The sequence below is a fragment of the Danio aesculapii genome, chromosome 16, assembly GCF_903798145.1.
Source record: "Danio aesculapii chromosome 16, fDanAes4.1, whole genome shotgun sequence".
Taxonomy (NCBI): domain Eukaryota; kingdom Metazoa; phylum Chordata; class Actinopteri; order Cypriniformes; family Danionidae; genus Danio; species Danio aesculapii.
The window spans coordinates 40,284,018-40,311,382 of NC_079450.1; the positions used below are offsets into that span (position 1 = coordinate 40,284,018).

General features: G+C 36.2%; 4 protein-coding genes across 5 annotated transcripts; all 4 read left to right on the forward strand.

Moving 5' to 3' along the window:
• Window positions 1-1,484: 1,484 nt before the first annotated feature.
• On the forward strand, window positions 1,485-4,567 carry hoxa11b (homeobox A11b). Its single transcript, XM_056475210.1, has 2 exons — window positions 1,485-2,694; window positions 3,439-4,567. The coding sequence occupies exons 1-2, from the start codon at window positions 2,076-2,078 to the stop codon at window positions 3,669-3,671; spliced, it is 852 nt and encodes a 283-aa protein (XP_056331185.1). The 5' UTR covers window positions 1,485-2,075; the 3' UTR covers window positions 3,672-4,567.
• Window positions 4,568-6,763: 2,196 nt separating this feature from the next.
• hoxa10b (homeobox A10b) lies at window positions 6,764-10,163 on the forward strand. Of its 2 annotated transcripts, none has more exons than XM_056474786.1 (2): window positions 6,764-8,139; window positions 9,281-10,163. In XM_056474786.1, exons 1-2 carry the CDS (start codon window positions 7,374-7,376, stop codon window positions 9,553-9,555), a joined length of 1,041 nt encoding a protein of 346 aa, XP_056330761.1. In that variant the 5' UTR covers window positions 6,764-7,373; the 3' UTR covers window positions 9,556-10,163. The 2 variants fall into 2 exon arrangements, with proteins under 2 accessions (XP_056330761.1, XP_056330760.1); XM_056474785.1 differs by having other exon boundaries at window positions 6,770-8,139; window positions 9,278-10,163.
• A 1,546-nt stretch (window positions 10,164-11,709) lies between these two features.
• Window positions 11,710-14,256, forward strand: hoxa9b (homeobox A9b). The gene is made up of 2 exons (XM_056474787.1): window positions 11,710-13,088; window positions 13,825-14,256. The coding sequence occupies exons 1-2, from the start codon at window positions 12,566-12,568 to the stop codon at window positions 14,061-14,063; spliced, it is 762 nt and encodes a 253-aa protein (XP_056330762.1). The 5' UTR covers window positions 11,710-12,565; the 3' UTR covers window positions 14,064-14,256.
• Window positions 14,257-24,371: 10,115 nt separating this feature from the next.
• Window positions 24,372-27,035, forward strand: hoxa2b (homeobox A2b). The gene is made up of 2 exons (XM_056474784.1): window positions 24,372-25,404; window positions 25,986-27,035. Exons 1-2 carry the CDS (start codon window positions 25,044-25,046, stop codon window positions 26,714-26,716), a joined length of 1,092 nt encoding a protein of 363 aa, XP_056330759.1. The 5' UTR covers window positions 24,372-25,043; the 3' UTR covers window positions 26,717-27,035.
• The last annotated feature ends 330 nt before the right edge of the window (window positions 27,036-27,365 follow it).

The window sequence follows — 27,365 nt, forward strand, 5'->3', positions numbered from 1 at the left end:
TCCTGGCGCTTTTTGCACTGTAAACTAGCTTACTACTTACTAGCCATGTACAAATGACCCTCTCCTTTTTACGAACTTGGTCTTGCTCACAAATTCTTACATTTTCAATAACTAAATTTAAAGTTTGTGGAGTTTATTTGTAGAGTCATATTAAGCCAGGCTTGGCCCTGCACAATCATCAACGCTGAACGACATCTTCTCTTACAATGTACACTAATAATAACAATAATCATGTAGTTTCCGATCAAACCATGCATAATAACTTTACAGCTACATGTGAATTCGGATTTAACCTGGAAGATGTGCTAAAAACACGACTCTCACCCGATACAACGCACGAGGCCGTTGTCTCTCTTTAATATACTGTTACCCGTGACTTTAGGTCTCATTGAAGTTCACGAATTCCAAGTAGGTGGCGTCTCATGATCACTCTCCGACGGCCATGGCTTGTCTGAGCTGACAATGGCTGGAGGAAGAAACCAAGAGCACCATAAAACCACGTCTGTCTTGGTTTTATTTTTTTGTTGCCTCCCTAGCTCGAGATTACTCATTAAACAAACTAATTCCAGAAAACGAAATCAGCGTTGACAATTTTGTTAAACCACTAAAAATCTCATCTCATGGTTTGTCTCATGGTTGATGAACATGGTTGCATAAACACTTATTAGAAATATTTAGTCTTTCCATACTAAATAAGTACATGTTGTCCAATTTATATATATTGAGGTGGGTGGGTGAGGGGGGGGGGGGGGGGGGTAGGGGGGGCATAGTCCAAGTTAAAACTTTATGGGCCTCAACTTGTTTTCAAGCCGCTTTACTTGATTATGCTTATTGCCTAGCCAGGGCAAAGTATGCCATTTTCTTGCCCATCTACACAAGCATACATTCATTCATTTTAAAAGGAAAACACGTGTTTATAAATTCTGCACAGGAGAACGCATATATTCCCACATAGTCAATTGTCTTTTTGAGTAAATAAATACTGAAAAATAAAATAAAATAAATAAGTACTGGGGTGGGTGCACACGTACACAAAACATGTTGCAAATAGGAACCCTGTTTAACGCACATGGCGCTCAAAGAAAGAAAGACTTGTTTATAGACGTGAAGGAACGTCTACTACTATAGTCATATTATTAAAAAAGTAAATTATTATATTGTCATTCTAGCAAATCAAACTTATTGTTACGAAATTATAAAATGGCAATCTATTCACGCGTCTTTTTGGAAAATCTATTTGCTCTTTAATAGCTTTCTCTGTGATCACAGTTAAAACAAAAAAATGTTTTATTTCTGTCTAAGTAGTCTAAATGTAGAAACACGTATGCAAAATTTGGTAAAGGTCTTAATATAGTTAAGACTCGAAAGGGCTTAAATGCGTGAGTAAAAGCGCGTTGTTTTCTTACGCCTATTTGCTTAAGTTTTTTTTCCATGTTGAAAATAATTCTGAACTGATTATCGGAAAAGAAAGGCAAATATATGACTCTAAAAGGCAATTGCATTTTAATTTCCCCACACAGCCATATCGTTATATTCGATTCACTTTATTAGACGGAGCTATAAATTAACATCACTTGTGAATTCAAATATGTGCATATATCGATGCGAAAGCCATTTTTTGTTTCTTCTTGCCAATTTATTTTTTCTGGTTATAGAGAGTAAGAGCAACATGAGATTTAATAGAACAATTATATAAACATTTGAAGCCATTGTAATGCTAGTGCTCAGGCGCGTTGGCTGTTAAGCATGCGGATGGGTTTCTACAGCAATTCAAAGTGTCAACATAACCAACTGTGGTCCACACTGCATGCACACGTTCATCAATGAAAGGATCGCTCACTCCTCGACTTGAACATTTGCACATGTTGGCATACAATATTCTAAGAGGTACATGTCAATTTCTGCCCTTGGTCACATGACTGGCGCTCTCTGGAATGGATGGAGATGGATCTCCACGTCAGCTCACGTCTCAAAATTTCAGCTCTGCGGATCTGCTTCAAAGCCACTGAAGCTGAAGCAGCTCTGTACTACGATGCGAGGCAGTACTATGGTTGTGGATTGCCCAACCAAGTGTCATGATGGATTTTGATGAGCGGGTACCCGTTGGGTCCAACATGTATTTGCCCGGCTGTACTTATTACGTGTCTGGAACGGACTTTTCCAGCCTTCCTCCTTTTCTGCCCCAGACCCCGTCTTCTTGCCCCATGACATACTCATACTCCACGTCCAGTTTGCCACAAGTTCAGAGCGTAAGAGAGGTATCTTTCAGGGACTATGCTATTGACACGTCCAGTAAGTGGCACTCCAGGGGCAATCTGCCACACTGCTACGCGACCGAAGACATGGTGCACAGGGAGTGCCTGTCCAATCCAGCAACTTTGGGAGACATGTTATCGAAAAATAACTCTGTTCTTTACCACTCCAACTCGAGCCACACGTCCAACGTGTACGGCAGCGTGGGGAGGAACGGAGTGCTTCCTCAAGCCTTTGACCAGTTTTTCGAGACAGCGTACGGGAACGTGGAAAATCAGCCGACCGAGCATCCGGTGGACAGAGCAACCAGCAAGGCGCCTCCACCCGCAGAATCGGGCAGCGACAGTTGTCGGGGAACAGATGAGACCGAGCGGTGTGAAGAGACAAGCAGCCCGGAGCCATCTTCCGGCAACAACGAAGAGAAATTCAGCGGCAGCAGCAGTATGTATTAAAACAGTTGTGTGAGAAAGTTTCTGATGTAACGTGCTGTTGTTAAATGTTTTATATGCTGTTTTATAAGCATATAAGGTTTATAGAGGGCCCTGTATATTTACCCTAACAAAACTTTGTTATAAACGCGTGATCACGTGCTCGAAATTGAAATTGGCCGTGAATGATAGGCCATTTCCCTTTGAGTCTTCAAAAGTATGCATCCCAGACTTTATTACAGTTTGGGCTATTTGTAAATTTGGAGTGTTATTTAAGTGTTCATGGCTATGCTGTCCTTTTCCATTGCCTCTGATGCAGGCACGTTGTACACAAGGGAATTTAAATAAAATGTTTGTATTATTCCGACTTACAGTTCTTGTTAAAATGTCAAATAATAAATCTTATTACTGTTTATCATTTTTAAGTGAAAAGAAATATACAAAGAAATTTCAGTATCCTCATTACTCATCAAACGAGCATGGACCGATTTGTTTTTATATAACTCGATACTTCTTCTAAATACTAATTTTATGGCTGAATGTGTTAGGCTATCCATAATTGACAGTTTATTTATTAGTCAAATTTGTATTAGAGCAACAGTTTTTTTGTGGATAACTTTGAAAAATGGGAAACATTTGTATTGGGTGTATATGCAGTTGTCGACGCTGTATACACTTAATGAAATTGCTTATTTCTGTGAAATTATTCTAAATCAGGGTAAAGGTTTTTGACATTATTTTCTTCTTTCCTTTTTAGATGGACAGAAGACACGGAAAAAGAGGTGCCCTTACACGAAATATCAGATTAGAGAGCTGGAGAGAGAATTTTTCTTCAGTGTTTACATCAACAAAGAAAAGAGGCTACAGCTTTCCAGAATGCTCAACCTCACCGACCGTCAGGTCAAAATATGGTTTCAAAACAGAAGGATGAAAGAAAAAAAATTGAATAGAGACCGTCTGCAATATTACACCACGAACCCTTTGCTTTAGATCGTCTATTCTCGAGAAATCATTAAAGGCGAGATGGTTCATTTCAAGTTCGTGGATGCACATTCCGGCTCCCAGAGACTGCTTCGAGACGAGATGTGACCTTCATTCCATTGACAGACTTTTTCATCGATATAAACATAAATGTATATTCTCTGTAATCTTTGCATTTTGAAATGTAAAATTATAATAATTATTATTATACTATTATTTTGATTTTTATCATCCTCCATTCTATTCACTTAAGTAATTATTAAGTTTACAGGGATTTAGTTTTTGTTGTTTTTATGACCAATATCTGTAGGCTAATTTTGGCTTTTGTGTCATACAGCAGCAAGTATAGGCTATTTTTGAAATCCATTTCGATGGGGGGAAATGTTGGCGAGGGGAGACATAAAAAGAAGTGGACAAGAATGTGGATTTTAATGTTACATGTTCCGTATGTGTGGTGTGTATATTATTAGACTATTTTCTCCACATTCGATAACGCACATTATGAATATGGCGTAAGCTTTTTGGAAACGAAATGTATCATTCGCGCTATATTCTCTTATACTTGAACTGTGTGGACTTAAAATTGTATTTGATATATGTTACTTTACTGTGCATTTTCCAGTAAATTCGGGTGACTCGACAACACGTGTGTTCAAAAATACAAAAAGGGATGAAATTATTATTTATTATTAACGAATATTGGACATTATCATAAAGCAATAACTGAACCAGCATGGACACTCCTTGAGTAATGAATTGTAATTTCTTTTTTAGAATTCTGTTTCTCCATCTTGTCTCTAAAATGTGTGAAACTAAAACTCGATGTTGCAAAACCCATTCATGTTCATGATAATCTCTCGTGTTTCTAACATCTCTTCAGTGTTATATAAATCAGTCTCTTGAAATATCTTGCGTTTTCTTTCTTTTTCCTGGAGTAGGATCAAATGTTTGATGGATCTTGCGTTATATTGCTTCCACGCGTTCTTTGATTCAAGGATCAAGTGTTTGCCGTTATTAATGCCTAGTATCCATTACGGAACTCCCCAAAACATGGCTGTGTATGTCTCCATGAATCAAATGGCCTTTCAACAAATTGTTCTTTGTCGACCTTCCAGATAAGTCTTCATATTATATTGCCATTTTGAAAGTGGCATGTACCATTCAGACAAACCTTGAATTAAACCAGAATAATTTTTTTTGTCTTGATCACGAATATGACAAAAAAAAAAATCTTTTGTTACTGCATATAATTTTACAGTTTCTCTGTATCAATATATCGATGATCCATAGCGAGAAGGTCACAAATCTGAAATGGCTTATGCCACGCAGAATTCTAATAAATAAGGGCGACCACAAGATAATAATGACTGTTTTACGCGATGACCCTGACGGTTTGCGCATCCTTTGAGGCTCGATGGAATTTCGCCCTAATTACGGCACATCCCCCCGTTGCTGCAGCAACTCGGTCATAAAACCCGTCTTAGTCTGGAGCATTTGTAGAATTGGAGTGAGGTGCCATAAACCGTCTGAGAACCAAGGTTATTAACTGTGACTAAGAGCTAGAAAACAACGGCTGGAAGCATTGAAAGCTTGTGTTCACGGACTTTTCCGCCATCATTTGTCCCAGAGTCCCATCATGGCACCACGACTGGATTGCTCACTTTTTCGCTGCTCTGGCAGTACATTTCATGTCCACTGGATGGCGCACTTTAGATCAATGTCATTGCCGGTATCTAAAATCTTAGCTGAAACATGTTTACTTTGTGTACGGGCAAAGGACAACGTCTTCGTTACTATACAAGTCACTGATTCAGGTAAATAGCCAAGTTACCTTTAAGATATTTTAGTTAACACTGTAATTATGCATTATTATAGGCTATTAAGTTTTATATAACAATAGCAATGGTGTTCACGGCATAGTCTACATGTAAAGCTCGTTTAATGATTAAAATGCGTTCATTAAAATGTGCTACCACTGATAATGACTTTATTAGCCCGAGACGATTTGTGCGTTTCAGACAGTTGGTAAAGATTACAAAAAAAATCTGAAAAAAGGTAAAAAAAAAGACTGCTTGTTTTGAATCTTGGTGGCCTTTTAGAGTGTTATTTTTTATTATAAGCAACAGCCTATAAATATATAAAGAATTTACGCATGTTGTAATTTTTTCCTAATCTTTATTACACAATTAATTTAAAATTCCACTTATTTCAAACATTATCCCCATCAAGCCTATTCGATTTCCTGACGCACAAGGTATAAATGCATCCCGTTTATTAAAACAAGAATCTTAAATGAAAGAAAAATATACTTTTATTTTTATAATTGAAACATTTACTTTGAATAATTACCAGTTTGTTTTTATTTTATAATAATTTTAGCAATAACTTGTAGCATGTGACTAAAATGTTTGTTTTTAAGTGATTTTCCTTTTACTACAATTAAAGCTTCCAATAGACAACATGAACCTCAATATAATAATTAAACCAATTTGACTAATGGGGTTTACTATAAATGTTTCTGGGTGTACTTTTTCCCAACAGTTATTTCGATCCAAGCCTTCAAATACTTTAGTTGTAGTGCTGCCCAGTCGCTATTTAAATCCCATCTATTTTTGATAACCGTGTTATCGTAATGTTATTTTCAACTGGACGATTGATACTTTTGCCATAAAATAGGCCTATTTGTAAATATATATTAATATATATAATAGCATTTGGGAAAAAGTAGCAAAAAATTACAATAAGCATTACATAAAAATTAACATCCAGCCACATTATGCCACGTGAGCTACAAAAATAAAATAAAAATATCACCTTATCTAAAAGTAAATTAAAACTATATTTCATATAATTAAATGCAAATCAAATGGCAAGAACAACGGCGGACAATACCTACACCACAATCTGCTTTTCAGATGAAATATTCTATGAACTTCAAAAGTACAGGAAAAAATGCATCACACAACTGCGTTAAATTGTAATTGTCAAAAACATTACATATTATTTTACATAATCTTTTATTTATTATTTATATCTTAAATATGGATAGTTTGTATGTTATTTCACCATTAACCGTTATAATTACAAATATTATAGGCCGCCTATATATAGTTTAACACTATTACATGGTAATTTTTTCTGCACACTTACTTTAAAGTATAGAAATCCGCATCCACCACAGAAAATGTTTCTGAAAAGCAGACCGAAAGCCGCTTCTCGTTTTGAACTTGAGTGTAGTAAATAAATTGTTTTGACCCTCCGCATGAATGAAAACCAGAAGAGCGGTCTGTAACTCACTGTTTATGTGCTTAAAGGGCTGTTGGGGCAATTACAGTGTATCATAAAGGTTTACTATTTTAGCACTTGATCTCCTTTTCGATACCTTGTTGCTTTTTGCTTTTAAATGGGCTACGTGTCTTACCAGGCTTTGCGGCTCAGTGACAAAGTGTGTTCACGAAGTCAGCGGTCGTAAACACAATGCTGTTCAAGTTAAATTCAGTTTTTATCCGTTTACATTTCCAAAAAGACCGATCGGGTTTATGTAGATTTGACTTTTAAAAAAATGTAGTAGCTTGAAAAAGATATGGGACACAAGGGTTACGTGCGCACAGAGGGAGGAGTCATCGGTGCTCGTTGCGATTTAATTGGCTGTTAGCTCACACTGAGTTGTATAGTTATCAGTAATTATATTCAGAATGTTTTGCACAAGAAATGTCATCCAGAAAGGGCAATCTTCTTCCACCGTCAAATTATACCACAAAGATGTCATGCTCCGATAGTCCATCTGGAAATTCGTTTTTGGTAGATTCTTTGATCCACGGAAGGGCCGAGGGAAGTGGACACTACTACCAAAACAGCGGAGTCTACTTGCAGCCGACCTCCGAATATTCTTATGGACTGTCTAACTGTGGCTATTTTTCGGGACTCAAACGGAACGAGAGCAATTCGCAAAATGTAGTACCTACATGTGGTCCATATCAAGGCATGGAAACATGGCTGGAGACGTCGAGGTCCTGTCGCATAGAACAGCCTAACAACCAAATTACCCCACGGTCGTTCTCGCCCACCATAAAAGAGGAAAACTCTTACTGCTTATACGAGTCTGAGAAGTGCCCAAAAGACACCATTACAGAGGATATATCGTACTCGCGGCTGACACCAAACTCATGTCCATCTAGCAACAATAACGGCTGTGTTCCGGTGCCCGGTTACTTCCGTTTGTCTCAGACATGCACCACATCTAAGGGTTTTCCAGACAACCAGACTTTACCGACTCATGTTGCGGCTCAACGCTCGACCCGATTTGACAGCTCTCTTTCAGCCATAGCAGCCGAAGCAAGCCGGGAAGAGAGCGACGTGCCCCCCACATGCGCACCATGTGCCCCGGGAAGAAACAAGGAGCTAAGGGGGTCCACTGGCACCGCTTCATCTCCAGAACCACCGGACAGCCCGGAGAAGGCGGTCACTGTAACTAAAGGTTAGTTCTGTAACTCGTTCATTACGTCCAAAAGAACTTCATTTTAGCTTGTTGAAACATTTGCGCCTTTGAGCGCGCGACAAATATATAGGATCGTTTTATCTGGATGTTTTGATAATTTTGCATACTGTATTGTTTGATATGATTTTAAACATTCATATGGTATCCGATTGGCGTTAGCAGCACAATCATGTGCGAAATTCTTTTAATTTTTTACATACATTTCTGAGAAGGTGCAGCACGCCCAAATCAGTCTCCTTTGATCCTGTGCACAACATTCTTTCGAGCCAAATGCAATTTACTTTAATCTTCATTTTGTTCTAAAGTTCACATTTTGTTTGATTATGCCTAATTTTTGCTATTGCTAAACAATAGTAATTAACAAAGGACAGTTCATATTTGGATAATATGTAATCACACACACAGTCTGTGAAAAAAAAATGTCATTTGTGTCAAACAGCAATGCTGATAGCAATAACATGCTTCAGGTTACTTGAGGTATTTTCAAAACGTTTAAATGGTTACATTTTAAAATAATAAATCAAAGAAGGCTTATTCTACACGACTTCGCAATGCTTTCACTATTATATAGTAGTATCCTTATTTACATCATAGTTTCTTTATTCTTATATTAATCTCATTTTCTATTTAGCTTTTTATTACACATTGAGATCTGTAATCATCTCATCTAAATTGTCATAAAATATTTTACAGGGGCAAATTTATAAGGTATAATGGTATAATAGCTGTAAGCAGAACAACTAAGTTAATCTTCAAAACACAAGAAACGACTGGTAAAGCGTCCTATATGAGCAATTATGAGGTAATTGTTCCAATGAAAAACAAAATAATGAATAAAAATCCATTTTAACTACAAGGATAATAGGCAAAATGCAATCAATAAATCTACATGTTCTAATATTGCTGCACACAGTAGTATAACAAGGATCCCTGTGTATAAAAAGTTTGTTAGGTTGTATTTACGTAAATATCATAGTTTGTTGAGTGTAATTTAATTAATGGTGCACTTTACTGCAATAATTTATTAATATTATTTAATTACAATAACATAAAATATGCACAATATACGTGGTCGTTGTAAACTGTTACATTCATTTATATGTTCTTAAATTTTCAGCAGGAGATTCCAAAAGTGAGAGTACAGCTAACTGGCTGACGGCGAAGAGTGGCCGCAAGAAGCGTTGCCCCTACACCAAACATCAGACTTTAGAGCTGGAGAAGGAGTTTCTCTTCAACATGTACTTGACACGAGAACGTCGCCTCGAGATCAGCCGCAGTGTTCACCTCACAGACAGACAAGTCAAAATATGGTTTCAAAACCGACGGATGAAGCTGAAGAAGATGAGTCGAGAAAACCGAATCCGCGAGTTGTCGGCCAACTTCAGTTTTTCATGAAGCCTCTCACATTATAGGTCTCTGGCGCCCTCCTCCATCAGCTGCAGTGGTAGTCTACTTGCATCCAACCGTCTCCGTAGGTGTGTGCATATATGACTTGTGCAAGATACTATTGATAACTTATTGTGTGTCGTATACTGTTGACGTTTTTATCTGTTTATGTATAATTTTATTTGACAACCCAGTCGTCATAACATGTCATGGTTATTTATAAACTGTCAAAAGCACTTCACTGTAAAGCAAGAGAGGAAAATATCAAATGCTAAAGGTGTTCATTGTACATAGCATTCTGATTATATTGTACATTTATTGTATATAACTGCGATATTTGCATGTTGTAATAATAACTAATATGAAGCGAATTTTAAATAATAACGTTTGTTTATAAGTACGACCTTGTCATGTTTGCTGTTCTAGGCATAATTTGAGGAGTCCAGTTCTTTAAAATGTAGAAATTTGTATAGATGCAGACACGACGGAATTACTGTATTATATTAACAGCATTCAAATGTACCATCTTTCTGGAAATACAGGCCGAGAAGATGGACTCGGGTGTAAAATAAAGATTTATACGTGACAGAAAATAAATAAAGGCATGTACATGAAAATCAACATAACCCCTTTTAAAACACGGTTCTTGAAGTTTTAAGCACTGCTGATTTCGTTATCATTCTTTATAACGAATATTTTGTAGTAATAATGACTGTAATTATACTGACTGTAAAATCTGGTGATTTATAATTATCTCTCTATACCAAGTCAGTATGCTACATGGTGCCGTGAAGAATCGCACAAAAATGATCTTATATATTCGATTACAAATTTAATTACATTTACGTTAAAGTGTATATTCAAGACAAAAAAATTTTTTCGAGATTGCTAAGGTCATAGCAGTATGAGTAAAATTCATATCTCAATGTAGCCTACTTGTTTGCTTGTGCAACACACAATGGCGAGAAAATAAATAGATAAAAAAAAACAACGTTGCCTTCTTATCTTCTCAAGCAAGAAACAAAGACAACTGCTAAGTGATTTAGGTAGTTTCATGTTGTTGGGCTCTATTTTATATCCCCACAACACGAAACTGTCTTAATTGCCTCGCAGTGAGATTCAGCACAACAAGACAAAAATGTTGCGGCGAAGTCTGAAGAGTTCAAAGAAGCATGTTCTAAATCAAAAGCAAAAATAAATTACCGTCTATTTTCAGCAACCTTTCATATATTAACTTCCCAATTTTAATACATGGGCAGCACTGCTGAATTGAAATATTTAGAGCTGCATAAAAAGTACTGTGAATTAGTGCAGGTGCTGATAGCAAGGCCTCGGTTACGATCAATGCACTTTGGCCAAAGCCGCGTGCTCATCTGAGTCTGAGAGCACGCCCACATTGCCGGATGCGTCTGCTGGGCCGGAGGAAAAAAATACAAAGGCTTTATTGGCCATATTCAAACCAGACAGCCAAGTTACAACCCGAAGAAAAACAGAGTAATAGCCCCTGTTATAAACAAAGTCTGTTGAAGTGCCCAGAGATCCACTCTTCTGAGGACAAGAACACACCAATTGCTCATTGACCAGAGGAAGGAAAAAGGTTCTGGTCGTCCATGGTTGTCTTCTATTATCAATGGATAAGACTAAAAACATTATTAACTTTTATTTTATCAGTAATAAGTACATAAACAATCTTCAAAAGGAACGACACATTATAAAGATCATATTGTAAATATATTAAACTACAACATTTGTCATTTTCAAACCCTGTTTAGGTTGTTCATATTTTGCGTTCTTCGTGTCCCAAAACAGACCACTGTTACGTTTATATGTCGTTAGTGTTTCTGGAACGTTTATGCTTAAATATTGTAACTACAAACATTTATATTTTATTTATTTATGAAGCAAACGATTCCACCGAATTTGAGAGGTGTTGTAAGCACAATCAATTTCTGGTATATATTAGCTTAAGAAAACTATATTAAATAGTATTGTAACACGATTGCGATAGATTATTAAGTTCACATTTTCCAAGCATATCCTACGTACAAATATACACATTTGGTGTAAATGTTTAAAATGTTACTTTTTAACAGGAAAGTTTTAATTATTTCAACTATTGTAACATTTTGTTTTGATGCATAAATCTGCATATAACACAAACTGTCCTCTGTGCTGGCCTATCTACGTTGTTTTTCCTCATTTACACTTAGATTTGATTCATAATCAAGCGCTTAGTTCACGTTCAGATTCAGTTAACTTGTCTTCACATCACATTATGCCTTGCTTTGAGGAGCAGACTGAGGCTTGAACGCCTTACTGAATGACTGGTCACTTAGCAGGTCATATCTCAACCATTCAGTGGCACTTATTGCCATATAAAGTATACATATGGCTCACGTAAAGATCCGTTTTATGTAACTATTTTATGTCTTCTTGTGGTCGACTAAGCCATGTGCAATACTTTTATGCATGGGAAAAATATATATTTTGGGATACTTGCGAAAATATGTGAAAAAAACAAACCTGTAAATAGTTGGGTGATGACTTTTAGAAGGTTGTAATTAAGCAGTACAGTGAAGTGACACTGTATAAACGCATTTGGAGATTTATTTTATTATTGCAAAACTGGGTCTACACAAAGTTGGATAAGGAAATTTGCTTCTCAAATAACCATTTTTGTTACGCTTGGTTATTAGATGCCGAAGCTTAACAACATGAATAAAAATCAAATACACCTTCATAAAAGCATATGACTCTACCGTTCAAAATATGACTTGTAAAATGGAGGCCATTTAACCGTGAGCACTGGCTAGGCTTTCCCCTTTATCTCCCACGTTCTCTCCCACAGTCACGTGCCTAGCACATCCAATCCAATCTCTGCAGTGATTCAACTTATCAGAGGTCTGTAGTTCACAGCGAAGTCAAGTAGTTAGTTACTTGATTTCAACGGATTCTGCTTTTGTGTCAGTTTCATTGTGGGTGTATCTGTCCGGCTGCTCTCTCTTTACTTGTTTTTGTTATGTCGACATTGGGAACACTGAGTTACTACGCTGACTCACACATTCCACACGAGAATGACGATCATTTGGCACCGAGGTTCTCATCTGGACCCGTGGTCCAGCAGCAGCCTCGGGAACTGACGCTACTTGAATATGGCGAACAGGAGCCCTACACTTTCCAGGCCAAATCATCCATTTTTGGTGCATCGTGGAGTCCCGTGCAGCCCCCAGGCGCATCTATCGCCTATCACCCGTACATTCACCACCCATGTTCAACAGGAGAAAACGATGGAGCATCCGTGCGTCCCTGGGCGTTAGAACCGCTGCCTGCACTGCCTTTCACGGGATTATCCACAGATACGCATCATGATATAAAACTTGAACCACTGGTTGGGAGTGGTGAGTGCACCACGCATACACTTCTTGTGGCCGAGACTGACAGCAATACGACCCAAGCAGAGAGGAAGGTACCAGACGATGCTGTTTCCAACGGATCACAGGATGAGAAAATTCCTACAGAGACGAAGCTAGATCTAGACCCAAGTAAGTGCAACTAAGGTTAAACCAGAATGTGCATTCAAACATTCTGGACAGTTGTTTACGTTTGCATTAACCAGTCCGATTAAAATGGTTATTATAGTTTTATGAGAGATGTAAACAATTGACTATAATCTCGTATTCCTATATTACACATTATTTGGTAGTAGGCTAAAGGGTAGGCCTTTGTTTTTTTGTTCTGTAATCTGCATTTGCAACTGACAACATGTATGCCGGTTCCAATATAAAGAGTCTTTAGAGTATTTAAAATGGTTTGCATTAAAAGCATTACATACTACATTATTGTGTGACTGCATGCCATATGTTCAATGCTTCATTAACGTGCTGCCCTAAATTTAATGCTTGGTTTAAGATACATTCGATTAAATTACATATTAAATATGTGCATAAACTCAAAATTGTCGTCAGTAGACATACAATCTGGATATTTGAGCACGTTTTTCAAAAAGACAATAAGGCCCTTGTTTATCCCCCATTCAAGGGTGCCAAAATTGTCAGTAGCAGGAAAATTAATGCCTGCACATAAAATTGTCGATCATATAAACTACAGCATGGACTGACTACAGCATGGACTGATTTTGCATTCTGCATATTCAAGATTCTGGTCAGTAGCCTTTTTATATTAGACTCCTTTTTTCCCCTCTCTCGCTGATCATAAAATGGCCGCAGTTTTTTAAGTGGCTACATGACTAGCTCTCTCTCTCTCCGACCCTTCTTGCAGATAACCCTGCGTCCAACTGGCTGCATGCGAAGTCCACTAGGAAAAAGCGGTGTCCATATACTAAGCACCAAACACTCGAGCTGGAGAAAGAATTTCTGTTTAATATGTACCTCTCTCGCGACCGTAGATATGAAGTGGCAAGACTCCTAAATCTCACCGAGAGACAAGTCAAAATTTGGTTCCAAAACCGTAGGATGAAGATGAAGAAATGCAATAAAGATCGCCCAAAAGACATTTAAAAAGAGGAAAGCTGTACCCGCGCACTGCAGTTGGAAGAAATTACCTGGTTCGTGCGAAGTTGTTTGTGAATTAGCCAGTCTTTTGCCTCATGCACAACTACATTTTATCATTATAGATAACCTACATTTGTAATGTTAGATGTACATTGCACAAATATTTGGTCTGAGAGTATGCTTGTGTGTGTGTGTGTGTGCGTGTATGTATATATATATATATATATATATATATATATATATATATATATATATATATATATATATATATATATATATATATATATATATATATATATATATATATATATATGATAATGTTTTGTATGCAGCTTGTTGTTGATTGCTCTCATTTGAATTGCATTGTAAATGTTTAATTTTTGTTGTTAAAGTTTTAATATGTACTTAATGATTTCAGGGAAATAGGTTCTGCGATATGAAACGTTGATGATATGCATGCATTTTAATGATTTTCTTTTCAAACAGGCTATCTTGTAGTGTAATGTATAAATGTTTATTGTGACTACCTAGATGTATTTGAACTACCTATGTATTAAGATGAATTAATTTATGCTGTGTTGTTCGTCATTGAAATATTTCATTGAATTTTTGTAACATATATGCTTGTAATGTTATATGCATACGTCAATACCTCAAATCAACAGTGTTAGTCGTTTTCAAATGAAATACCACTTCTGTAAATAACAAATAAATTTCTGATAAACAGTACTTTTTGTTTAGACTCTTTATGCCAAAATCCTTGGCAAATATATTTATACAATAGGCTAATAGCCTACTGCCGTTCATGAGTTACAATCATGGCTAACGAAGTGCAAATCTGCATCGATATTGCAATAACTCGTCACTAATAATTGCAGTCCTGCATTTTTGTGTTATGCAGCACATAAAGTTCCAGACTTATTAAAGAATATACATAAATAAATCGTCCCTGAACGAGGTTAACAATGACTGCAATGCCGTGCTATTTTTACGCCATACAACGAGAAATATTTTACCGCCTTCCAAACAGTTTCACACTTCTCATGTTCTCGCGCTCATTCTACTGTTGTCTTGCAACCCACGGTTTAGTGTTCTGTTAACGGCCCGGATGCTGTTTATCCGAAAAAATAAAGCTTAGTTTGATGCTCGTAGACAGGTCTGCACATTCTATTTGTGCCTTGCCCATGCAAGCGATATTAGTGGCCGTGCGGCAATAAACTACAATCACAGTCTTAACTGTTTATGGGGTGCAAAGCGATAGAGGGCGGAACTGAAATGACTTTTTGGACGCCCCACACCTATATCAATTTAATTACAATAATTATATATTTCAACAAAGTTTACAAAGTATTTTTAGTGGTTTCCTTTTTTTATATTATTTTTATTGTTGATACTACTACTACTACTAATAATAATAATTATTATTATTATCAATAACAGCAACAACACAGAAGTATTCCCGGTATAAATATATTTTCTATTTTTATACTATATTAACAAAAAAGAAAAAAGAAAAAGCTATCGCTCGATCTTCAAAGGCCCTTCACCAGACATCATCGTAAAATGGGGCTCAGCCTCACTGTCTGTTTTTTCTCCGCTAATTACTTTATTACACCTCAGTAACAATTAAAACGTTGCAGATCCGAACACCCATTTGTTGCCTCGTCATGCATGCAGTCAAAACGGAAACAAACCTTTTTTTTAATATATATATATATATATATATATATATATATAGTACTTTTTACTTGCTTTGACATTTTTAAACGTAACCATTCAAAACAATATAAAGATATAAAGTGAAACGTTAAGTAAATATTTTACAATTCGTGAATGCTGATGATGACAAATCAAAACAAAGATTTTAATTTCTATGGATGCATCAAAACGTACATTCACATGCGCCTTACAAGTGTAATCCCTCAACGAAAACGTGGTTGGTATGTCTCCCTTATTTAACACACCTAATTAATTAGTGAATCAGCTCGTTAATAAAGCTTTAAATGAACTACATTTGGAGTGTCGAATTACTTAGACAGCCAAATTGCCCTGTGATGCGGGGCCTCATCGAGTAGAACAGAGAAACATTAATATTTTTAACAAACAAGGGACAATAGAGCCTCTCTACCATTAACAGAGCCACTACCTCCAGTATCCAGCAGATGGAGGCAGCGGTTTGTTTGAAAATATTAATTCAAGACGGTTCCTTCCAATCAGCAATCTTGCTTAAAGGGAAAGCTGCCCCAAGAATTAAAATGTGTTACTCATGTACTGTAGGGGTGCAAAAATTCTATGAAAAAAATTGCTATATTTTAGCATAAAAAAAGAAGAAAGTTTTGGAACAAGAGGAGGGTGAGTAAATGTTGAAGAATTTTCATTTTTGGGGGGGAAATATGCATTTAACAAGAACCAGACAGGGACAAGACTCATTTACTAATCCAAATATTTCAGCTAATGTGTCAATAATGATTAACAGGAACAAACTGTATGTCAGTAAATAGGCTAAAAAGGGTATTCGTCAACTCTACATTGTAGAATGCATAGATATCAAGCTGATTTAAAATTTCATTAGAATTTTAATGCCAAACGTCTAATTTATTCTTCGCATCAAACAGTGCATTACTGGATGATGCTTTGGAAACATAGTATATATAAATCATTGTATACCTCATAATATCTATAGTAACAGAATAATAAAACTTCTTTGCCAACATGCCATGTTTTTCTTACCCCACAACATTCCTTAAAGAGATAGTTCACCAAAAAAAGCAAAATTCTGTCATTATTTACTCATTCTCCACTTGCTCTTTTCTTCTGTTGAACACAAAGGAAGATACTAAAGAATGCTGGAAAAAAACAGTCCCTGAGTTACATAGTATTTTTGTTCCTACAGATGCCAATGGCTTTAAGAAAACATTCTTCAGAATATCTTGTTTTGTCTTAAACTGAATAAATAAATTCATAAATGTTTAGAACCATGTCTGAACCAATGTTTAGAGTGCGAGTAGAGAGAGAGGAAATTTACATTTTTGGATTGAACTAAGCACAAACATACAGTATGATCTTACACTATGTAGTTACCTTCACTTCCGCCAATAAATCTTATCAAATAAAATGTTACAAGACTGTACACTCTCAGAAAAACACGGTACACGGTGGTACAAATAATGTTACTTGAGGAACAGTTTTGTACCTTTGTAAAAGTTGTACCTTATATGGTACCGAAAAGGCCTTTTATGATACTGTTCTGACCTTTTTATGGTACAATTGAAATGGAGGTCAACAATTGTTCTCAAAAAAGGTACATAAGTGTTGAACTCCTCCTTTATTATAATATCTATGAAAATTAATATGACTGAAAAGGCAAAGTGAATTATGAACAATTTCCTTTTAAAATATGAATCATCATTTAAAAGTTTAAAAAACCCATAAACATGATTGTGTTCTTTAAAACAAAACAACTGGTACAACATAAAACTATAGGTATTGTAAATTAAACATTTAAGGCATTTTTAATAAACATTTGGTAAGCATTTTCTGATAAATGCATTTTTATTATTGATATCCACTATCAATTTACGTTCCAATACACACGTGAGCTGGCAAAAGTCCCGCATATGCAAAATGTTCAGACATTTTAGTATTGTAAAGCTAATCAAACATTGTGCATATCTCGTTACAATGCTTTTGCATAATTCTATTTCTATTTTAAGAAATCTATAAGTTAAATGAACTGTTAAATGATTACAAAGGTATTAAAGGTGAAAATTTGAGAAAAAGTATTATATTGTACCTGGGAGAATGTATTTCTGTAACATTTTTGTGAAAAATGTTGTGAAATGTTTGGCAAAATATAGATCTTCTGATTTATGTTAAAGTATTTTTTAATGTTTATTGTAAATGGAAAAGTTGCATTTACACAAAAAGAAACTTTAAAAAATATATATTGTTTAATAAATGTATGTGATGTTTTACATTTACTGAAAATAAATTGACACATTTTGGATAAAGCAAAATGCCTTTAAATAGTTCTTGAAGGAACACATTTGACACTGTTAAGGTACAAAGTGTATTGTCACTGTGGTGGTACCTTCATGGATCCGATTTGTATCTTTGATGAAGGTACAATATTGTAAAGTTTTAAAAACCAAAAGGTACATTTTGGTTTCCCATGGTACAAATCGTGACCCTTAAAGGTACAAATTGCAATGGTAAAAAACCTTTGTCTTAAAGTACAATTCTACCATTAAAGTACCATTTTTTTCTGAGGGTGTAACATAGACTGTTACATTAGGATTGTACAACACTGTTCAGCTAAAGCCAACTTCCTTTTTTAGCACACTTGTCTGGAAGTTTATAGTCACTGGAAGCCTCTGATGCACACTAGCTATGCTGAAGACACAAGAAATAAGGCACACTCTTAAAATTACAGATACATTACTCAGACACTGCTTTTCAAAAGGTACATATTCGTACCTCATAATCCCTAAAAATGCATAGTAGTACCTTAAATGTATATTTTAGTACTTAAAGTGTAAATTGCTTAAATTATAAACATTTGCTACTTTTGCAATGATATTTTATATTCTATTTTATCGTAAGTACTACTACTTCATTTTACACTGTCAAGATCTGCACCTACCATAAAGCAGAACATTTATAATGGCATTCTCAATTTTCCCGAAACAGACTTTAGAGGGGACCTTGATCTCTCTGAAAGATTAACTCCACAAATGTTAATCACATACAGTTATACACATATACCTACCTAATTTCTAATAACTGATTTGTTTTAACTTTCTCAGGTTGACAGTACATAATATTTTACTAGATAATATTCAAGATATAGTATACAGATTAAAGTGCAATTTAAAGGCATAACTAGGTTAACTAGGTAAGTTAGGGGAATTAGAAAAATCATTGTATAACAATGGTTTGTTCTATAGACAATAAAAATACTTATTGGGGCAAAAAATATTGACCTTAAATTGTTTTTAATTAATTTGTTTTTATTCTAGCTGAAATAAAACAATTAGGACTTTTTCTTCAGAAGAAAAAAACATTATAGGGAATACTGTGAAAAATTCCTTGCTCTGTTAAACATAATTTGCATTCATATAGTTCATAGATCAAGAGTCATAGATCAAGGTGGAGAGGGAAAAGCATTTAAGTAGCACTTTATGGTCTTATGAGTAGTCAGGGGCCCTTGTTAATCCATGAGCGCTTATATGTGTTAGCCTACATAGGCCTATGTAATGATGCTTTAGGGGAAAAAGCTGCAGTGATAAAGTAGCACTTACTACTTGGGTTCCCATTTAGCCTAGCGTTTCAAGAAAACCAGACAGTTGTTTATAGTCCTCTTCCACTTTCACTAAAAAAGTTAGTCTAAAATCCATTAATTTCATATGCTGTCTGCATGGTATGTTGAACTTGTCACCGAGCTATGAACCAGATACGTACAGATACATACTGTAAGATCATACTTTTCCCAACACACACACACACACATTTGCTGATCACTTAAGCTAGATTGGTAATTTACAAAAGAGTACTTCCTAAACCACAATGTAAATTGTTGTTAGGTTACTAATAGCTAGGTAAACATATTGTGTCTGCAAAATGAAAACATACATCAAATAATATTCAACATGAAAGCAAAGTGAAACAAATAATTCCAAACATGAAATCTGCAGTTTATTGACTTGCATTGCAAAGAATGTTTATTAATTCATTCCTTCGGCTTACTCCCTTTATTCATCAGGGGTCGCCACGGTGGAATGATCCGCCAACTTATTCAGCATATGTTTTACACAGCTGATGCCCTTCCAGCTGCAACCCAAACACCCATTCACACTCAGACACCTGTACAGCACCTGTACAGATTGTGGAAGAAACCAAAGCACCCGGAGGAAACCCAAGTGAACACGGGGAGAACATACAAACTCCACACAGAAATGTCAACTGACCCAGTCGGGGTTTGAGCCAGCAACCTTCTTGCTGTGAGGCGATTATGCTACCCACTGCACCACCGTGTTGCCCTTGAATTTTTATTCTCAACGTAAAATTGACTGATTACACTCATGAAAAGTAAATAGATCTAATACACATTGTTCATTAGTAACTTGGCAGTTACTATTCAGTTGTACACAGCACTATGGCAAACATCAGCTTTGAGAACTACTCCATTTTAAATAATATACATGACAATCTAGATTAAAGTCTAAGCACTCTGAGATGGAATCAAGTGTATTAGCTGCCATTCAGCAGACTACAAGCCACCTGAACAGATTTAAAACTTTCATAGTCGAGCCACGAGAAGAAATTTTGCAACTAAAACGTATTTTATTCATTTAGCAGAAAGGGGGCGGTGTTGAGCCTTCACTTGCTGTAGAGGCCATCACCGACTTTGTTATTGCAAGTCACGATCATGAACTAAACAAAAACTCACAATAAAGTCTTTACTACAAATTTTTATTTTTCTATACACTAAAAATGCTGGGTTGTTCGAGTCCAAATTTGGGTCTAAAATGATCTCATACCATCGGTAGGTTAAGATCGTGAATTAAAATAATTGTAAACATGCAATTCAACGTTCCTCCATATCTTACACTCTAAGAAATGCTAGGTTACTTATACCCAAATTGGGTAAAATATGGACTAACCTAATCATTATGTTAAATTTGATTATATTAATTTCATTTTAAAAAGATTAACCCATCAGTTGGGTTAGTCCCTATTTTACTCAGAATTGTGTTGTAATAACTCAACATTTTCAGAGTGTACCCAAATCTAGGATGACACACCCCAGCATTTGTTACCCCAGCTCTGAGCCACATACATTCTATATATTGATTTAGTTTCTGCAAGTGTAGGCCACATTGCCATACACTTTTAGTTATTTTGAAAAACAATTTTCAGGAAAAAAATCCTGAAACAAAATAGCCTTGAATCGCACACTGTCGTAAGAAATTATATCGCTCCGTATAAATGTGGCATTTTATTTCCGATGAGTGAAACATATAAATGCTTTTCCTAACACATTTACAATAACAGCGTATTGCTGCTGAATATAATCCAATTATCCTGCATGCAATTAAGAAGGCATTGTCTTCTCTTAATGCAAATGACATATGCTGTGCTCCAAAAGATCAGACGTGGTGAGGCTACTCAACGCGTAACTCTAGAGCTGTCCATTAGATCACATTACACTGATAAATTACAGTCAGTTTACTCACAACTTTCCAGAGAGATAAAAAGAACCATGTACGTAACCTATGCATGTTAACTTATTTTTTTTTCGCCATATCAGAAATTTATGCAAAGAACACCGTTGTGAACATATTCCCATCTATTGTTTTAAATCAGTGTTGCGTGTCAAACAGAATATAAAACTGATTGACGGGTTCTTATATGTACAGCAGCCCAACCAATATTTACGATTTATAAGGCATCCCTAAAAAGAATTGTAAGTCTAATCCTTTAAAATACCCTAGACACTGGGTATTGACTTACCAAGTCATCCTGTTTTAATGTCATGTTTCAGCATCAAGAGGTTAAACAATAAATTCTTACATTTGTGTAACATCAGGCAAGTCAACGGATATTTTCTTCACATGCAGGTTATACTCTCACAACGTCATATCCTGAATAAAGCTGCATAATTCTCTTCTCGGGCAGGAGTATAGTGAATATTCCCGGAAATGACATACACCTCCAGAACAACAAAAGAAGCTTGGATCTCGTTTACGACCGAGTGCAATGTGTGTGGGTAGAGGGTCATCCATCAAACGACAGTGTTTCTAGAGCTACTGCCGCTGCTGCCTTTGCAGACATCATAAACACCCCATATACGCCTCGCACTAATTTACAAAGCACACTGTGAGGGATACACACTGATCAATCCTGGCTTTTTTACATAAACGAATGGCTTTGGAAAGTATTTACAGTATTCTGAGACGAGGATCATTCAGCTGAACATATATCATGCACATAATGCATTAGCTATTTTGGGAACTAGCAATCCTATTCGACCATCTGATGTGTTATTAAACAGGTCTCTGAATGCAAGTAAATCATCTGAATTGTTTTAACGAAGAATTAACAAATTAATTCGTCTACATAAAAAATCTAATTACAAAGAGAAATAATGTGATTACAATTCGAAAGGGAAAAATCTGTCTGTAACAAACCCTGGTTATTTTTAATTCATAAAATGAACCTTCATTGCTACACTAATATTATTGATGACAACAAGAGCTAGTAGAAGTAGTAGTAGTAGTAGTAGTAATAGTAGTAGTAATAATAATAATAATAATAATAATAATAATAATAATAATAATAATTATTATTATTATCAGTAACGTTATTAAATAGATTTATACTTACTTTCATATTATTTCATTAATAGGTCTATTATTGTTATTATTATTATTAGCATAATAATAATGGTATAATATAAAAATAAGCAAAAGAAGAATGAATAAACTCAATGCGTTATATCTATCTATATAAAATATAGCCTAGCATATAAATCGTCTACTGCACCAATTAATGCGTTCGTTTTTTAATGTAGCACATTGATCGCTTCATTTGTTTGCTGATCCGACAGGCCAAGTTTTCACTCTTAACTTGCGTTTTATGACCGTCACAATTCATTATTTATTTTAACAGACGGTCAGCGGGGCTGTCTGTTGTGCCAGACGCACCCCAAAACATGCTGGAACACCTACTCAGCACGTGGACGAAAAGAATGCAAAATTGCCAAATAATCAGAAAATTATTCAATTCATAATTTAAAACTAAATATCTCTTTAAATTTATCCCGACTTGCCCTTAAACACCACTTTTAAAATTGAAGATGCTTTTCTTTCTTTTATTTAATTGCCATCAGGCATGAATGCGAACTAAAATGTCAAAATGTTTTTCTTTATACACGCACTGATTGTACAGACTTTTGCTTATATTCCACATACATTATTTAAATCGAGGTGACTGAAAACAACCAAAAAAATTAATATCGCAATTGTGAATTTTACTCTAACATAGAAAAACATCCAATAAAACCTTGACAATTATCTACAATTTGACAAACATAAAAATTCCGATTTTGTAATCTCAGAACATTAACTCGAATACATTTTGCATTCATGTGCATGCATTTATACATTTGCAACGTCGTCGGGAATGTACAGCTCAACTGCAATTTTACCTAAAACAAAAGACAAGTTTAATTCAAAGCACTGCAATATAATTTGATTCTCACATATACAATTTGGAAACATATCTGATTAGAATACATACAATGCATAATACATATTATTTAATATTTCAACGGATATATTAACAAAACAACTAATATAACATTTAACAGTACATGTAAACATACATCCTTGTAAGATTTAGATGTTCAGTTCGTGGGAAAAAATACGATTTTTCGTTCGTAGTAGAAATGTGTAGGAAGCAGTGGGCATTTTTAAAGAATGCCGACACCCACGTTCTCCTTTACACAATAGCTCCCGTGTAGCTGGAAAAAAAACAAGTTTTCCTCTAACAATCAATATATAATCCTATTTATTCCCAACCCTTCGATAAAGGCTGACTTTCCAAAAAACGAAAATACAACACAAATAATGTTTGGTCCGAGAAAATCCTCCTTTCGAAGCAAATCCGATATGAAATTATGATCAAGGTCAATCCCATAATCGACAAATATCATTTTTAAATATAAAATGCACAAAAAATAAACTCTTAACCATGAGTACTACGTTGTTCTCTTCTTCCTGGCCACATATGATCTAAGGGAGTGTTAGATGGTTTAAATGTGTTCTTAGGGCACTAAGCTGTCAGACCTTTTGGCGTGTAAGATTGATAGCGTGCAGGCTTCCAGGGCTCTTTGTTTGGAATATAAGCAATAAAGTGCTCGAGGCCTACACCTACTTAGCTAAAAGTAAGACTACTGAGGGCAACACAGAAGACACATTCTTGAACATACAAAAACTATTTGATTTGAATCTTTATCTTACATTAAAAAAAAACTTGTGTGTGCTTGCCAGTGACACTGTTTAACTGTAAAGATCAGTATAGATAAAATACGCATAGCGTCATTTATAATGAACACAATTCATTTCATTTAAAATGAAAACTATGATTTTATATTTTTAATAATTTATATATTATTTTCTCTTTTAATGATCTTATGTTTTCTGAAATTCTATATTGGATATCAACATTTAAGTTTAACAACAGTATAATATTAAATGTAATAAAATACAGAGATTGTCTACAAATACAATTAAGGTTTTTAAAACTTACATCTTTCGTATTAAATACATGCAAGTATAATGTGTCAATGCGCGTGTGAACGCGAGCGCGTCAAGGCTTTAAATGAATTTGTCTGCGCGTTATGTGTGCGCGCGTAATCTCTAGCGCGCTTTTGCTCGTGCATTCACAAGCGGGAGCGCGCTTTGTCTAAGAAAGTAGTAAAAACCCAGACTCGGGATTAATGGGTTTCCTCGATCGTAGCTATTGGTGTGTTTTATGTGAACAGTTGATGTGTTGGGGGATCTCCTGTCGAGGACCCGTCAAACTATTTGAAGAAAACAGCGGACGGACTCACTGTCAGTCTTTTCAGGTACTGGCTATACTTGTAATCTACGGAGCGAGCAGTGGGCAAACTGACCATAAATGCGTAAATAAACTAGCCCGTCCCAGAGAGTGAGGCGTTCCTCTCGGACTTTTTTCGATCAATCACACAGACAGTGGCTTCTTTTGATTAAACCCCAAATTGTCATTGGACAGAGGTAATCATGTGACAAGCAATACGGTCCAATTTCAACCTTGTCTCCATGAAAGCAATAGTTTAATGGCACCGCGGTCCCCATACGGCCGTAATCAGCAAAATAGTTTTTTTAAACCCGGCACGATATTTCATTATATCTTCCTTGGGTCACAAATTTGTGAGCGGCGAATTTGCAAGACTTGGAGGAGATGAATTACGAATTCGAGCGAGAGACGGGTTTTATCAATAGTCAGCCGTCGCTCGCTGAGTGCCTGACATCTTTTCCCCCTGTCGGTGATGCATTTCAAAGTTCATCAATCAAGAGCTCGACGCTTTCACACTCGACACTGATTCCTCCTCCTTTTGAGCAGACCATTCCAAGCCTGAACCCCGGCAGCCACCCTCGCCACAGCCGGCCCAAGCAGAACCCTAATGGCTTATGCCCGCTGCCTGCCGCATCCTTACCCCCAGAGTACCCTTGGATGAAGGAGAAAAAAGCATCCAAGAAAAACCAGACAACTTCGACAACGGCAACCACCGACCCTGGTCCACTATACTTCTCCCCTCAAGGTATTTGGATTTTAAACAATTTTATTATTTTATATTTGACTTCAAACAAAACGCAAGTTTATACTTTAACGAGTGTTATTTTGAGTATATGCGTTGCGCGATGCCATGCTGCTAAAAGCGCAAGGCATGTTGTTATCCTCATGGGCCATGCAAACTTACTGCGAACAAGTTAATATCGAAAAGTTATTTTGGTAGTTTTGAATGCGGCTGATATGTTCAGCACAACTCCTAAACTGTGTTAGCTACTTGTAGCGCAGGGCATGAATTTTAATATTTGACAGTAATGAAGAATGATAGATTGCCATTACTCAACTCGGCAGCTGGCGTGTTCATTAATCTTCACTCGGACCTCTCCGCACTCACACCAGACACATCAGTATATTCTGGCATTGGGGATGAGGACACAAATTATTCAAGTGCCGTGGCTCTATTCCCACAAACAATTTATGCTCCCTTAGAAACGCAATATATTTCACAAGTTTGTGAGGTCAGCTTTAAGCCCCACAACGGCGTTGTAAAAAAAATCAAGAGTTATAATTAGTGGCATATCAATAATGTATAATGCTGTAATCCCTTCATAGGCTCGCCCGAGATTTCTGATGGTGGCAGTGGGGCAACTCGCCGACTCAGAACGGCGTACACTAATACTCAGCTGCTGGAGCTCGAGAAGGAGTTTCACTTCAACAAGTATCTCTGCCGGCCAAGGCGTGTGGAAATCGCCGCTCTGCTGGACCTTACCGAGCGACAAGTCAAAGTTTGGTTTCAAAACCGGAGAATGAAACACAAACGGCAAACGCAGTGCAAAGAGAATCATCACGGCGATGGGAAATCACCGAGCCTGGAGGATGCAGGCGGACGGGGTGATGGGAAATCTTTTTTCGAACAAGTGGCAAACAATGTATCAGGCGCGCTTTTGGAAAGAGAGGGTTATCCATTTCAGCAGAATACCTTAACTTCTCAACAGTCACAGAATGGACACAATAGTGATTCCCAAAGCGCAACTGTCTCGCCTTTAGGTAGCAATGACAAACATCTGAAACATTTTCCCAACCCGTCACCCACTGTTCCTATCTGCACCTCAACAATGGCCCCGGATTGTGCATCTGCTCAGGACAATGGCAGTCCCTCGGCCCTGGACGTCTCTTTACAGGACTTCAACGTTTTCTCAAACGATTCCTGCTTACACCTCTCAGATGCTGTGTCCCCAAGTTTGTCAGAATCTGTAGATAGCCCCATTGGTTTATCTACGGAGGCCTTTGATTTCTTCTCTGAGACGCTTACAACAATCGACCTGCAACACTTGAGCTACTAACTCTAACTGAAGTTTCATTATAGGGACGTCAATATCTTTCTCACATTGATGGTCTGTGTGTTTAATTGTGACTTTAAAAATAGGCCTAGACCATTAATCAATGAGGTAAGTTTTTCCAATAATCAAATGATCCTTTCTGTTTACAAAGAAAATATGGCAGGAAAAAAGTGATATTTTTCACGTTTTATTTTTGTATCGCTCACCGGCAAAGCGCCATATTTTCATAGAATAAATTTGTACTTGTTATTGAAAGTATGAGCGGGTGTTGTTCATTTCTTCGATGTGTGGATTAAGAAATAGCCAACAGTCCTGCAATTAATCATGGTAAGATTCAAAGTGTATATTTTTACATTAAACTACTTTTGGCTGATTGTAATATTTGTGTGCTTTCGTCTGCTATGAGGTTTAATTAATTAATGAATTATTTGAAAGAAAAGTCTTTGGACAATATGTGTGTAATTTAGCTAAATGTGTATTCGTAACCGCTTATCAAAACTAATATTTGTTGTCTTGTGCGCAAAATTAATACGCAGTTAGTGCGTGTTAACGTTTTTTTTTTTTGTTAATCTTTGTTAATTTCCCTGTCACCTAGCTGATGTTAAATTTCGATTTTTAACTCTATAAAATTAACCTAAAGGGAAGTTTTTAC